Source organism: Schistocerca piceifrons, chromosome 8 (assembly GCF_021461385.2).
Source record: "Schistocerca piceifrons isolate TAMUIC-IGC-003096 chromosome 8, iqSchPice1.1, whole genome shotgun sequence".
Taxonomy (NCBI): domain Eukaryota; kingdom Metazoa; phylum Arthropoda; class Insecta; order Orthoptera; family Acrididae; genus Schistocerca; species Schistocerca piceifrons.
Window position 1 is genome coordinate 109,221,105 of NC_060145.1, and position 16,157 is coordinate 109,237,261.

General features: G+C 39.0%; 1 protein-coding gene across 1 annotated transcript in view; it reads right to left on the reverse strand.

The window, feature by feature from the left end:
• The window catches only part of LOC124711300 (citron rho-interacting kinase), a 217,559-nt gene that overhangs the window by 125,042 nt on the left and 76,360 nt on the right, over positions 1 to 16,157 (reverse strand). Inside the window, exons 13-15 of the mRNA XM_047241304.1 lie at positions 13,349 to 13,505; positions 6,424 to 6,550; positions 6,158 to 6,305 (exon numbers count right to left, since the gene is read on the reverse strand). Of these exons, the coding sequence (XP_047097260.1) occupies positions 6,158 to 6,305; positions 6,424 to 6,550; positions 13,349 to 13,505 (432 nt within the window). The remainder of the gene's footprint in view (positions 1 to 6,157; positions 6,306 to 6,423; positions 6,551 to 13,348; positions 13,506 to 16,157) is intronic.

The following is a 16,157-nucleotide window of genomic DNA, read 5'->3' on the forward strand; positions in this document are numbered from 1 at the left end:
TGGACACACTGTAAAACTGAAGCGCGCCATGAACTCCAAATACCCAGGAATGTTGATGGATGGCCTCATTCTGTTGCAGGATAATGCCCACCCACACACTGCCAAGATTGTTCAACTACAATATAGAAGTTTCACTGAAAAGCCTTTACACATCATCCGTACAGTCCTGATCTCCCACCATGTAATTTCCATATTTTTATAACCTTGAAAGAAGACATTCATAGTTGTCGATTTGCTATGGACAAAGAGCTGCATGCCTCTGTATAATCATGGTTCTATAAGCAAAGATTATTCCATGAAGGCACTGACCATCACGTCGCACAGTATTATTAGTTATGGCTATTACTTTTGAGATAATAAACAGTTTACTTACTTTGTCTCATATGTCTTGGTTTCATCTGACTGCCGCTTGTAGTAATCAGTTAAAATTAGCATTAATCTTCAGACGAAAATCATGGGAACTAGTGCTACATTAATTGGAGGGAATTTTCATTTTATGAAAGACTATTCATTTATTTTTCTTTATTCAAGCTGTTTCAACACTTGGTGTGTTGTCTATAGTCTTGTCTAGTCATTGTGTAGGGCTTGATCTGATATTACCACCAATCACTCTCAGCATTATTTTGCCAGAAAACTGTTTTTTGTGCATGTAAGCTGTTTAGAAAAACTGGAACATTATTCAGCAGTTGAGAAGACAAGACAAGGATAGAAGAACACAGGGTGGATGCCAATGCTCCCCAGGTTGTACCACACAGCTTTTGGGTGAAGTTTCTAGTTTTCAATATTTCAGCAATTTTTATTAGGTGCTCTTTCAAAGGTAGAGTTCTATTAGTTGTTACCCCTATGTACTCGAATGTTCTATTGCAGGCAAGTCTAGTGTTTGCAAACTGTATGTTGACTTTTCTTCCAGGGAGTTTTTAGGTGGAAATATGAACCCTCCATTTCAGTGGCATTTAGCTGGAGTGTCCACTTGCGAAGATACTTTCCCAATACATGAAGATCCACCGTTAGGATTTCTTCTGACTTCACTTTAGTTAAACATTGTCACAAGCACCCAGTCATTGGCATAACCAAACTTCCCTGATTTTGTTTTTGCAAGCCTGCAATTATACGAGCTGACAAGAAGTGGATCACGGACTGATCCCTTTGTTAGACCGTTCTTTAATTTCATTATGTGAATATGATGCAAATGAATCACTGCAAGTCTGAAGTCAGTCAAATCTTAAGACAATGGCCAAAGCCAGCAATTTTTTTGTTGCACTGAAAAAGGAAAATCACTTAATTGCTCTTAATTTATTTTTTGAACATCCCACGACAAACTACAAATACTCCTGTTAGTTTAAATTCAGTCATAGTCTTTGATTCTCTTTTTATACAACTAAACATAAAGCCAGTTTTATACGTAATTCATTATAATGAAATTGGACATTTTGGTTTCATATATTCAGATGATAGCAATATGTTTTAAACATACACCTCCTTTCATTTTTAATCCCACTGAAGTAAAAAGAAATATGACAATTCCTGAATACTTTTGTATCCAAATGTATCAGTGACTTCTGGGAGAAACAAGAAGTCAACCAATTTGAGCTTCTTGCTCTTCGTGTCCAACCAGTCTAAGCGTACATGTTTGTTAAATGGCACAAAATGACCAGTTTCGAAAAATCCACAGTAATTTACAAAAAAGGAATTACTGTGGAAAAAGTAACTTCTCTTTCAGTTACACAATTCTGTTTTATTTTTTTGTTTATTTTTTATTTTTTATTTTTTAATCTAGTAATTCAAATGAAATGTATAGATAAATTTACACAGAACATTATCTGGTTTTTACAAGGGACATTCAGTGGTTAAAGAGACAAATTGATGCAGATATGAAGTTAGTAGAAGGAGTTCTGTACTTTCATGATGGGGTGACATAACAGGGATGAGCTGAAAACAGCTGACAGATAAAACTTGTTTCATTTATAAACTGAATATTGCATTTAATGATGGCCCGTCTGCTGGAAGTTTCCAGGAAGTATTTAACGCAATACAAAAGCTAAAGAACAAGCATTCATCTGGATGGGATGGTATCTCAAGTGTGGTGTTAAGGAAATGTGCCAGTGAAATAACTAAACCATTTACCTATCTTATCAACTGTAGTATTAATGAAAACCTATACCCAAATATCTTAAAAATAAGTGTAATTCAGTCAATCCATGAGAATGGAAGTAAAGAAGAAGTTTCAAATTATAGACCAATATCACTAATTCCTACCTTCAGTTAAACATTTGAAACAGTTATCCTATCACAACTCTCAAGATTTTTCTCAAAACTGTGTCGCAGCATGGGTTTAGGAAAGACCTAAGCACGGCCACTGCTGTTACGAGCTTCTTCCATGAAGTATATAGCAATATAGAATGGGGTTTGCACACAGTCGGAATATTCCTTGACCTGAGCAAAGTTTTTGACTCAGTAAACCATAAGCTTCTCATAAAAAAACCGCGGGCATACAATATCAGTGGTGCATCAATGAAACCTTTATCCACCTATCTGGTGAATCGTAAACAGTGAACCAAACTTACACATCAAATTGACAATAAGATCTTAACTTTTAAATCCACAAGTGAAACAGTGACACAGAGAGTCCCTCAAGACTCAATTCTTGGACCTTTCGTATTGTTAGCATATATTAATGACACCTCTGTTTTATTTCATCGTAAAGATTGTGAGGAACTGAAATTTTCAGTAAGTAATGGGATACTAGAATTAAGTTCATAATTTCATGCACAAGGATTATAGGGCAATGTACATAAATCCCAGATGCTAATATTTACAACTGGCAGCTCACACCACTCGTGCATAAATGAGGTACGCGGCATAGTAGCAGACAAGTGTAAATTTCTATGGGTCCATCTGGACTCAAACCTCTGGTGGATTAGCCACATTAATGCAGTATGTAAAAAAAGTTGCAATGGGCTGTATCTTCTTAGCCAACTGTCCATAATGGTGCCACCCACACGCTTAAAACTGTGTATTAGGGGACAACCTATCCCCATCTTAGCTACTGTACAGAAATATGGGACTGTGCTGCAGACATTCACCTTAACAGAGTACTATTGCTACAAAAAAGAGGGTTAAGGGCTATACATGGACTAGGCTATAAAGAGTCTTGCTGTGATGTTTTCATACCACACAAGTACTTCATCGTATACTCTTTGTACCTTTATGACTTTTTTTTTTTTTTTTTTTTTTTTTTTTGCCTTACAGAAATCTGAAGTAACTAAATGTAGTGTTATACATGACCACAACACCAGGTCCACAGAAAATTACTACGGACAAAGAACAAGATTAAAAATGACTGACCAGAACCCATAAACTAATGGATTGATAAGGTACAATAAACTGCCAGAGCCCATGAAAAACAGTAATAAAAAGCAATTCAAATCAAAACTAAAGGAATTCTTAGTTGAAAAGTGTGTCTATTCACTCAATGAATTTTAAATTGTTAAGTTTAAGAGCTGTAAAATAATGTATAAAAAAATAATTGGCTGTATTGTGTGTAAGCTGTAATGTATTTTGAAAGCACCAAGATCTAAACGTATTTTAGGTTTGTAACTGTACTTGACATTTGCAAAAGCCATCATATTGATGACTCCACGAAAAAAATAAATAAAGAAGTGATTTGTTTCTTTGCTCTCTAAAGGTGAAAAACCGGCTAGAATCCTTTTCTCAAATGCTTCTACAGTACAGTGAAAGTTTCATGCACTGTTGAAGTTTTTTATAAGTCAGCAAAATAGCTTAAAAAACATAGCTGAATGTTAGTGACCAAAGGGCGACATCCTGTTTGTTTTGTTTTAGGGAGCAAAAAACAACTGGGGTCATGTGCGTCCAACTCAAAACTATAGAACACGAACACAGAGAGGAGTTAAATGACTATATGTCAGTCTCAATGGACAGAACAGGAAACAGCTAAAAGCAGGCATGTGGAAAAAGAATCACCATGCCGAAATGGAGGTCCAAAACTAAAAATTAAATGGTCTTTGCCATATTGGTTCAACAGATAAAAAGTAAAACGTGGCCGACGGCTGATAAATCAGACGGCGAACCCAAGCTGGAACATAAAGGCAGTGCCCAATATGCACCCGAGTTAAAATAATCTCCTGGCAGGAGGGCCGAGAGGGGGTCGTCCATGGTGCTGGGAGAGGCTTAATGAGCGGAAGCTTATTCCTGTGAAGGGAGGACCATTGGCAATGCCAAAGGGACACTACCTCCTGACAGACAGTAACACACAGATCACTGGAGGGAATATGGGTACTCATGGGCTGAATTACAAGGACTGCAGCCTTGGCAACAGCCTCGCTTCCTGGTGGACCGGCATGACCAGGGACCCTCAGAAACATGACACTGGCTCCAAGAAGAGTGAGCAAGTGACAGTTTTCCTGGACCCGCTGCACTAAGGTATGAGCAGTGTACAGCGCACATAGACTTTCGAGGGCACTGAGTGAGTCTAAGCAGAAGACACAATTGGAAAGGCTGTGTCACCGGATGTACTCCATGGCCTAATACAAGGCGAAGAGCTCGGCTGTAAATACTGAGGAGTGTACCTGAAGCCGACATCGAAAGACACGGGTGCCAATGATGAATGCACACCTGACCCCATGGTCAGTCCGAGAGCCATCAGTGTAGGCAAAGGTACTATCACAAAGTTCCATGTGAAGGTCATGAAACTGGAGGCGATAGACCGAGGCTGGAGTCCTTAGGAAGCAAATGAAGGCCAAGGTTGACATAACATGGGCTGCTTCACGAAGCCAAGGTGGTGAAGGGTTCACACCCACCAGGTAAGTTGCAGGTAGTGTGAAGTTAAACTGCCATAGCAAGTAGCGAAAGTGGACTCCAAGAGGTAACAGAGAAGAGGGACGAGCCCCATACTGAAGATGAAAGGAATCATTAAAGGAGGCGGCATAGGAGACATGGCCACGCATGACAGACAAACAGCTTGCATACCTGCTAAGAAGAAAATCACGGCGGTAGGACAGTGGTAGTTCAGCAGCTTCAGCATACAGCCTCTTAAGAGGGCTGGTGTGAAAGGCACCCGTGGCCGAACGGATGCCATGGTGGTGGATAGTTTTGAGACAGAGTAAGAAGGATGGGTGCGCAGACACATAAAAAAACACCCAAAGTCGAGTTTCGAATGGACAAGGGACCAGTAGAGTTTCGAATGGACAAGGGACCGGTACAAATGAAGGAGAGTGGTTCGATCGGCACCCCAGGAAGTACCATTGAGGACACATAGGAGATTGAGGGACCGCGTACAGTGGGCTGCCACGTAAGACACATGGGAAGACCAAGAGTGTGTCCTATCAAGCACGAGCTCCAGAAATTTCGTAGTTTCAACGAACGTAAGGGCAACAGGCCCAAAAGGTAGAGACAGCAAGAGAAACAATATGCGCTGACAGAAATTCATACAGAGGGTTTTGTCGGGGGAAAAGCGAATGCCATTGTCGTTGCTCCAGGAGTAAAGATGATCGAGACAGTACTGAAGATGCCGCTCAGTGAGTCACGTCCATGGAGAACTGCAATAGATGGCAAAGTCATCTACAAAAAGAGAGCTGGAGATGCTTGGCAGGAGAGTCATTATAGAGTTAATGGCGATAGCAAAGAGAACGACACTCAGGACGGAACCCTGAGGCACACCGTTTTCCTGGATAAAGGCGTCCGACAAGGCATAACCCACACGCACCTTGAAAACTCGGTCTTGTAAAAATGCCCGAAGAAAACAGGGCGGGTGCCCACAAAAGCCCCATGTGTAAAGAGCACGGAGGATACCAGTTCTTCAGCAGGTGTCGTAGGTCTCCAAATTGAGAAACACAGCCACAGTCTGGGATTTCCGCAGAAAACCATTCATGACATGGGTGAACAAAGTAATAATATGGTCAACTGCAGAACGCTGTGTGTCATTGCTAGCTAACTCTGAGGAGGGGGAATTAATACAGACTTGGCAACAATTTTTACCATGTGTGTGGTTGTCAAGCATTCAGTGTCTCGACTATGCAGATAGTGGTTAGCTTTAGCCATTCCGTTATTCATCCTGTAATGTTTCATAAGCAATATTGACAAACAATTTGAAAATGCACAGCAAAGAAAAGAAAATGTATTTATAAAATAAAATTCTAACCTTAATGAGATTATCTTGCACAATTCGGGCTGCTTCTCTTTCAAGGACTGATGTTTCCTTTAATTTATCCAATTGGCTTTCAAGTTTTTCAATCTGAGTTTGCAGTATAACTTTCTCATTCACAAGTTTTTTCATTTCTTCACTGTCCCTAAATGAAATTAACATTATTTCCATAAAATATTATCAACTGGATAACAAAACAAATATCACACTTGAGATTTACATACTGATTTGTCCACTTGATGATCCAAATAGAAGAATATTACCTTGTGTCTACTGTCACTGTTTGCGTCTGATCTCTCAATTTCAAATTTTCTTCTTCTAGTCTCAGTAATCCTTGTTCAAGGCGATGCAGTAGTTCCTCTAAAGTTGCTACTTTTTGATTTTCTTCCTCTGAAACATAAAATGATGCTTAAATACATACCAAACACATGATTCTGCCTCTCAGTGCTATATTTAAAAATGTAATATGACTTAGGAAATCCTGCAAAGCATCACACAGTTTTTCCCCTCTTACTTCCTGGTAAGAGTCAATGGAACACAATAATTAATAAAAATAATAATAATAATAATGATAATAATAATAAAGATTTTATTGTCTTTAGGCCATTACAGCAATTGACAACGTCAAATGAAGTTACAATTTATAATACAGTGTGGTAAGGTATTGACTACTGAAATATTTTAGCTTATATTACAACAAATGTACAGTGGGTCATCTGTTGGATTACTGCATTTTACAGTTGAAGAATTCATTGATATCATAGAACGGGTGGGCAATAAACCATTCATGCAGTCTTTCTTTGAATGTATGTTCAGGAAGATCCTGTATGGCATGTGGCAGCTTATTAAATAGCTTGTGCCCTGTGACTTCATAGCTATTTATTGATTTTGATAGTCTGTGGTAAGGCGTGTATAAGTGTTTGATGCTTCTTGTGTTGTAACACTGTACATTTTCTCTACGTTTCACATCTTGTAGGTTCTTCTTCGTAAAGATTAAGACATTGTATATATAGAGGTTTATTACAGTCATAATTTTTTGTTTAGTAAATAAGGGTTTGCAGTGAGCCTTATGTGAAGAATTTGTAATTATCCTAATGGCTTTCTTATGCAATAATAGGATGTCATGTATATGACTACAGTTACCCCACAAGATAATGCCATAGGATATTATACTCTGGAAAAATGCAAAATAAGATGATCTGATGTATGTTTCAGGTACACAATTTCTGAGTTGTCTTAATAAATAAATTACTCTAGATAGTTTACTACTAATATAGTTTACATGTTGGCCCCAGGATAACTTTTCGTCTAAATAAACTCCCAGGAATTTAACAGAACTAGGGTCATCAGATAGTGGCTTGTCTCTTAGAGTGAAGATTATCTGCTGAGTTTTATTTTCATTTAGCAGGAAACTATTTGCTCTGAACCAATATGCTGCATGAGTGAGTGTATTTTCAGCACAGGTTTTAAGATCATTAAGACTGTTACTGCTATGGAGAAAAGTTGTATCATCTGCATACAATACAGTGGTGGATCTAATAAACGAGGGGAAGTCATTGATCATTATCAGAAACAGGAAGGGCCCCAGTACAGATCCCTGAGGCACACCTACTTTAACATTTTCTATGTTTGACATTTCCTTACCAACACAAACTACCTGTTTACAGTTGTTGAGATAAGCTTTTAATAGTCTGAGACTGTTTTCTTTGATGCCGTAGAATTCTAGTTTCTCTAGTAGTGGCATGTGCTCAACACAGTCGAAGGCCTTGCTTAGGTCACAGAATGAGACCTGAGCAAAGCCTTTGTTCTCAAAAACTTTGAGGATGTAACTGACTACCGTGTTGATTGCATCAATGGTCGACAGATTCTTCCTAAACCCATATTGTGTAGCATTAATTATTCCTAGATTCTCAAAGTGAGATGATAATTGTTGGTACATGATGCATTCTATTACCTTGGAGAATGTGGGTACTATTGAAATAGGCCTGTAGCTAGATGGAGAGTCTTTATCTCCCTTTTTGTATACTGGGACGATCCTAGACAGTTTTAACTCATCAGGAAAATATCCCTCAAGTAAGCACTTGTTTATACAATGGGTTAAGGGGTAGAGAATGATCTCACACACTTTTTTTAGCAGGTTGGATGATATGCCATATATATCTAAGCTATCAGATGATTTCAGTTGTTTTATGACCCCTTGTACATATCTAGGCGATACTTCGGAGAAGGTTACCATGCTTGTATTTAGTGACAGTCTACGCCAATTTTGGGAGAGTAACTCTGATGGACTAATGTCTGGTTTGATAATTGCGTCTCCTATTTCTTTCACTGAATTAATAAAAACTCATTGAGTGTTTGTGGTGGGATATTAATTTTGTCTTTTTTAGTATCTCTGGCAGCACTGTTAATTACAATCCAAGCAGTTTTGCATTTATTGGTGGAATTATGTATGCTGTTGGCATTGTAGGTTTTTTTGGCTTGCAGGATGGCTTTTTTGTATTCATTCCTGCATTCCACATAGGCTGATTTGGCACAGTCAGACTTCATACTATTGTATATGTTGTACAGTAACAAAACTTGTTTCGTTAGATCTGTCAGCTGTTTAGTGTACCATATATTTTGTCTGTTTTGAGATCTGGATTTGTGGCTGCTGTCCATTATTTTGATTTTCTTTATGGGAATACTATGGTTAAATAGGGTCAAGAATGCATTAAAAAATCTATCAAATATTATTTTGGCTGGCAGATCATTACTTACGTGTAATGTCCATCGACACTACAATGGCCAAACCAGACTCTGTCAGCAAGGGAATTACGAAATGTGTTAATTTTATCCTCAGTTATGGGTCTGGTAATCACAACTGTTGGGACAGGTCTGTTTGCATTGCTCCTATTGAGGGGAATTTTACTTGCATAATTTATAGATACGGAGTCATGGTCAGAGAATGGGAACACTACAACTTCGCATGTGTTTTCAGTGGTCTTGAAGTTTACAAAGATGTTATCTAAACATGCTTTGTTTCTTGTGGGCCTGTTATTAACATGATGTAAATTGTATTGTCTTAGCAAGTTTTCCAGATCTGCAACACTACCCTTACATTTAGTAACATCAAAATCAGCATTCAAATCACCTCCTATTGCAATATCATAATGTAGCCATTTAATATTACTTAATTCACTCAATAGCATGTCCATTTTTTCTAAAAAAATATGTTAATGCTTCCCTTTGGTGATCTGTATATGGATACTACTATTAGCTTATGACTATTAATGATTATACTCTTAACTTCAAAGTGCTGTTCATCACACAAGGAATTTAGGTCTAGTTTGGTTATTGTACAATTGAGAGACTGGTTGGAATAAATTGCCACACCACCTCTAATGTGCTTTTTCCTACAGTAGCTATTTACTATACTAAAATTGTCAATTCTACCTAATCATGTGAAACTCAGGCATAAGTAACTAAAAAGAATCTCTGGCTATTATCCTGAGGAAACAAAATGTTAAGCTCTTTACATTGTGCTTTAGCTGTCCTCAGTTCAAGAAATTAAAATGTTATACGAGTTAACTTTTCAGGATGAGGTCAAGACAACAACTCATATCAAGATCCAAACACTGTTTATTTTGCTTGTACATTAACAGCAATAGTGGCAATGAATGGCTGCACATGTTTGTCCAGAAACCAGGATAGTATTGTGTACTTTTGAGTCTGTTGACCAGCTGCACTACAAATTTCGCCACCCTGAAAGTAAGAAGGCCTACTCGTCAGCAATTTTCTCAATTTTTCTTTTGATACAAAACTAATGATATTTTAAAATTAATTCACTGACTGAATTCCTTTAGACCAGCTGTATGAAGTATAGATCTACTACCCAGTAATGAATGAAAAAAATGGGCTCAACTAGGACTCTAGTCTGAATTTCCCACTACCGCAAGCAGTCACCTTTCAGCTGTCCATGCACACTCCCTGCATATGCCTGTAGCTGCTAATGATAATCTTCATGTAGCACAGTATTTTGGAGCTTTTTTTTTGCATTCCCATTACTTCCCTTTGCACCTGCTCACTTTCTCCTTCCATTTTTGTCAGAGTCTTTGTATTCAAAGCCCCTCACTAGAACTGTGGATGCAGATCCAGTGTCTGACAAAGTGCTGCTACACGTGTCAAAACACTTATTTGATTGAGAAAATATAAATGCATACAAACACTTCCAACAGAATTTAGAATACAGTGCGCAGTAGTTCATTATTTTACCCTTTGTATGTTGATTTCTTTTTATGTAGCAAATGACACTTAAAACTATTTTTCTTCTTGAATAAAAGTGAATTTTTCACTGATGAAACATTGTTGATTAAATAACATATTTTGCCTGTGTCATTGCTTAAAAACAGAGTGCGCTCTTTGCCCAGGTACAGGATTATGTAAAAAGGAAGATCCAATTTAATTAATTTTTATTTCATTTAAATATACATTGGGTATGAACCATCTTCATTCAAATGGAAATGGGAAGTTTTAAAGTTTACAAAAAGAGATCATAAATGTTCAATGTGACACCCTCCTGCCACACACTGACTGTATCTGACACGTTTGCTGAAATTATTATACCTATGACTTATGCCTTTCCACTGGTGGTTCACTGCTGAATCTGAATGCACTGAAACAGTCAACTCACTTCTTTCGAACTTAAGAATGTGGGAAAACTTTATGCTGCACAACAGCAATCTTCTTCACAACCAATGTGAAATGGTTCTCTGTTGCTGAAAGCACTCGTGCTGTTGTTTTGCAACTATCAGCACTCTTCTGTGGTAAAATCAACTTTACATTCTCTTCTTTCCAACAATACATACATTATCCATATACAATGTGTATTTCATTAAACAAAAGTAAATTAAATTGGATCCATATTTTGATCAACTCTACTGTGGAATAAACTGTTTTCTTGCTTTCGCATGTATTTGTTTATTGATTTATTTATCCGGGCAAGATATTTGGTCTCTTCGGGAAGAATGCACATAGGAAAAATATCAAGTTTCATGCAATGTTCACATGTCATGAAAACAAAGCAAACAAGACAATGAGATTAAGAGGAAACAAAAACATGAAATCTATTACTGCAACCCAAGTGAGACAGTGACAACTGGTCAATTCTGACATTAGCAGACAACCGTCCGCTTTCCTGTGCATGACATCTTTCAGCGTACTCGATATTTTAGAGCTTTACACTCGGCACAATCAATGGATCACCGATGTCAACCTGCTCACAATGGAGTTGGTGATGTACTCGCACACTGGCGTGTGATGTACACTTGCCACCAGCAGTCTATTTAGATTAGAAAGTGTAAAACAGACTTTGGTGACAGGTCACTCAGGTGTTATAAGTGCCTCAATACTTGAAGTTTAATCCAGATAAATATATATACTACTGCATGTGCGAGATCATGTATGTACCTCGGAGTAATGTTGAAGGACTACAGCTGGTCAAAAGTATAACAAAATCTTTGGGGAACTTCGAAGCTGTAGGAAGAAAAGTGGTGATGGTCTTTTAAGGCTTATACAAGTAATAAAGAGAGACTTTGTATTTGAACTAGCCTGTGGACTATTTCCATCAGTTCCACCTGATTTCTCAAGCAGGGCCCTTGAGAATAAGATGAGAGAGATTAGCAGTATTATGGAAAAGATAGTTGCTACTCACCCTATAGCAGAGATGCTGAGTCGTAAATAGGCACAACAAACAGACTGTGAAAAGACACACACACACACACACACACACACACACACACACACACACACACAGGGTGTGGGGCAGGGAGGAGGCAGATAGTAGGGTGGGGGTGCGATATGGTAAAGTACTGCCTGTGGGAGTGTGCAGGGATGACATGGAGAGAGCATTTCCTCCACCAACTCACTACAGTTCTCTTCCTTTACCACATGGTGTCCTGCTCATCACTGTTGATGCCACCTCCCTTTACACTAACATCCCTCACACCCACGGCTGTACCACTATTGAACACTACCTTTTCCAATGCCAGATGGATTCCAAACCAACCACCTCTTTCCTGGTCACCTTGACCAAATATATCCTCACCCACAATTACTTCTCCTTTCAAGGCATTGCCTGAAAACAAATCTGGTGTATGGCTATAGGCACCCACATAGCACCATCCCATGCCAACCTATTCATAAGCCCCATTTGCTTCACCTGGTCCTACCCAAACCAGCAAGCCACCTTCCTCGATGTTGGCCTCTACCTCAAACATGGCTACATCAGTATGTCTGTCCATATCAAAACTACCAACCATCAGTAACAGCTTCCACTTCGACAGCTGCCACTCGTTCCATACCAAGAAGTCCCTTCCATACAGCCAAGCCACCACTGGCCGTTGCATTTGTAGTGGCAAGCAGTCCCTCTTAAAATATACCGAGGGTCTCACTGATGCCTTCACAGACCATAATTACCCTCCCAGTCTTGCACAAAAACAGATTTCTCTCTCCAGTCACCCACCACCTCCCAAAGTCCCACCATCTGGCCATAGAGGAAAATTTTCCTCGTGGCTCTGTACCACCCACGACAGGAGTAACCGAATTACATTCTCCACCAGTGCTCTGACTACCTCTCATCATGCCCTGAAATGAGGAATATTCTACCCACTATCCTTGCCACCCCTCCCACAGTAGTATTCTGCTTCCCACCTAACCTACACAGTATCCTCGTTCATCCCTACACAACCCCTGCTCCCAACCCCTTGCCTCATAGTTCATATCCCTGTAATAGACCTAGATGCAAGACCTGTCCCATACATCCTCCACCACCACCTACTCCAGTCCAGTTGCAAGGATCACACACCCCATCAAAGGCAGGGCTACCTGTGGAACCAGTCACGTGATATGTAAGCTAAGCTGCAACCACTGTGCTGCACTCTATGTGGGCACGACAACCAACAAGCTGTCTGTCCACATGAATGGTCACTGACAAACTGTGGCCAAGAAATAGCTCTTTCAAATTATGTTGTACAGTAGCAAAGCATGCAGGGAAAAGTAACTTTATTAATTATTTTACAACTACCACCCCCTTCGCCCTCCTCAAAGGCTTAATTACTTTTCAAACTGCAGTTCACTTGTAAACAGATCCATTTACATGAAACTATCACTCTAAAAAACTTTTATACTTGGAAAGCCAGCAGATAAAATCACCTTGTTTACGCTGTGCCTCACACAGAGCATTTTGCAGACTCATTCGCTCTTCCGTTACTTCACGCAGTTCTGTCTCCAGCACTGCCACCTGCTCTCTCTGTGTTGCTACCTCAGCTTCCTGTTGCTCTATTGTCTGGTTCAAGCTTGCCTCAATATCCTTAAACATAACAAAAATAGATTTATGCTTGTTGCACATTTTCTAAAGTTGTATTAATTTCTGTTAAATAAAAATAGTTAGGAACATTGACACAAAAGGTAAAAAAATAGGAACTGGCAAGTCATCAACTGAAATGATGAAGGCTAGAAAAACAGCCACATGAAAGATAGCTTAATTACTTAATACAGGTAACTAGTAGGAACACAAAAAGGGTACATCACAGACACAAAATGGAATGTTACTGCAAATATCATGCCACACGGAAGGTAAGATACAGGAAACTTAATATTTGACAGAAGGTCAAAGATGAAGATGAAACATAAGGTAATTCAAAGAACTTATATCCCCTCAAAATTATTATGACATTATCTTGCAGCCAAATTTCTTTCAATAGCAATAAAAAACAAAATAATTTGCCCACACTTTTATTTTAACAAAATATGAGTAAGTCAGATGCACCTAACATTAATGAAATTCTAAAATAATCTATTTTACCTCTTGCCAGACAAACAAATTTGAAGAAAGAAACAACGTTACATTTTTATATGCCCTCCAGCTATAGCATTATGCTGCTAAGACAAATCTTAAGATAAATACATATTTTGCCAAAGCATGGTGGACATTGCCAAAGTATAGCACAATTAATTACAAATAGTCTCTTCTTAAAACTTTGTGACACACTTATTTTCTGTTTATTACACTTCTCAGATAATTTTATACAGTACCATCTTTATATAGCATGTAAGATGTGCGAACAGCCACCTACAATTTATTATTTTATTTTACGCTTTTATAGAGTCTTATTTTCTACACAACTACTTCCATTTCTTCACACAAGATTTTCATACTGTCTCTGTAAAGTCTGAGTGTGTCTCCCCCCCCCCCCCCCCCCCCTTGTGCACAGAGAAGAAGCTACAGAATCCAATGTTTTTTGCTGTTGTCCCCATTACATCACGAAGGAAGAGAAACCAAACTTTTTCACCTGAAATAATGTTCCACTCACAAATGCATTAATTATTGGCATTCAGGCATCAATGTTTGTAAGGGAGCAGTGTTATTTTTGTGTCAGAATAGCAGAGACAAATTCAGTGATAACTCTTCGGTATACCTGATAGGAAATTACAGAGTTAAAATATATTCAATACGGAAATTTTTGTGCTGCTGCTGTTGTGGTCGTTTGAATGGTGCATCATCCAGAAGTTTATGCCTTCAGCAGTAAGGCAGCAATACACGGTGTTTACACTACTCTCGACAGAAATTAGTGTTGCAGAGATGAGATACCTCATTAGTTGTATGTAGCCCTTTGGAGCAGTTGACTGAAGTGCAGTGGAACAGTTAACTATACAGGGTGTTCTAGGAGGATAGGTCACTGGTCCAGGGATATGACAGGAATGATCATTTGAAGCAAAAATGTCTTGTAAAAATGGGTTCTAAAATGCATATCTTAAGAGCTATAAGTACTTGTTCATCTTAGCTACTGTGAATCCTATCTTTTACTGAACAAATGCTCAGGTCTTAAGATATTCCTTTTAGAGTCCATATACACCAGACTTTCCCGCTTTGAAGTCCCTATCGTGTCCATAATTGTGTGTGTGTGTGTGACACACAAACAAACACAAACATACACACAAAATTCAAGCTTTCGCAACAAACTGTTGCCTCATCAGGAAAGAGGGAAGGAGAGGGAAAGACGAAAGGATGTGAGTTTTAAGGGAGAGGGTAAGGAGTCATTCCAATCCCGGGAGCGGAAAGACTTACCTTAGGGTTTTGCCTGTAGGAGGATGCTCTGAATAGCCGGTGTGGATGTGGGAGAGGAAAGATTGAGGACTTTTATTAAGGATAGGAGTTGACGGGTGTGTTCATTGGCTGAGTTGATGTGTAGGTGAAGAATTAGGTGGGTGAGGGCAATGGATTGTTCAGTTTGGAACTGGTATAGGGACAGATGGAAATAAGGGTTGCAGCCAGAGATGGGAACTTCAAGTGTGAGGCCTTTGGGGGTTATGCCAAATGTCAGACAAGCCTGAGAAAATAAAATATGCGAGCGTAATCTGGCTAGGGTGAAGGCATGTTTGCGGAGGGAATGTAAATAAAACTTAATGGGGTCGTTGTGGGGGTGTTGTGAGGGTGACATGGTATTAGAAGGTGGAAAGTGTAACATGAGGTTGAAATGAAAATGTAAGATAAAAATATATGGGGAGAGATAAGGGTGAACTAGAAAGTAAGGTAAGTCTTTCCGCTCCCGGGATTGGAATGACTCCTTACCCTCTCCCTTAAAACCCACATCCTTTCGTCTTTCCCTCTCCTTCCCTCTTTCCTGATGAGGCAACAGTTTGTTGCGAAAGTTTGAATTTTGTGTGTATGTTTGTGTGTCTGTCGACCTGCCAGCACTTTCATTTGGTAAGTCACATCATCATATATATATATGATTATAATAGAGGGAAACATACCACGTAGGAAAAATATATCTAAAAACAAAGATGATGTGACTTACCAAACGAAAGTGCTGGCAGGACGATAGACACACAAACAAACACACAAAATTCAAGCTTTCGCAACAAACGGTTGCTTCATCAGGAAAGAGGGAAGGAGAGGGAAAGACGAAAGGATGTGGGTTATAAGGGAGAGGGTAAGGAGTCATTCCAATCCCGGGAG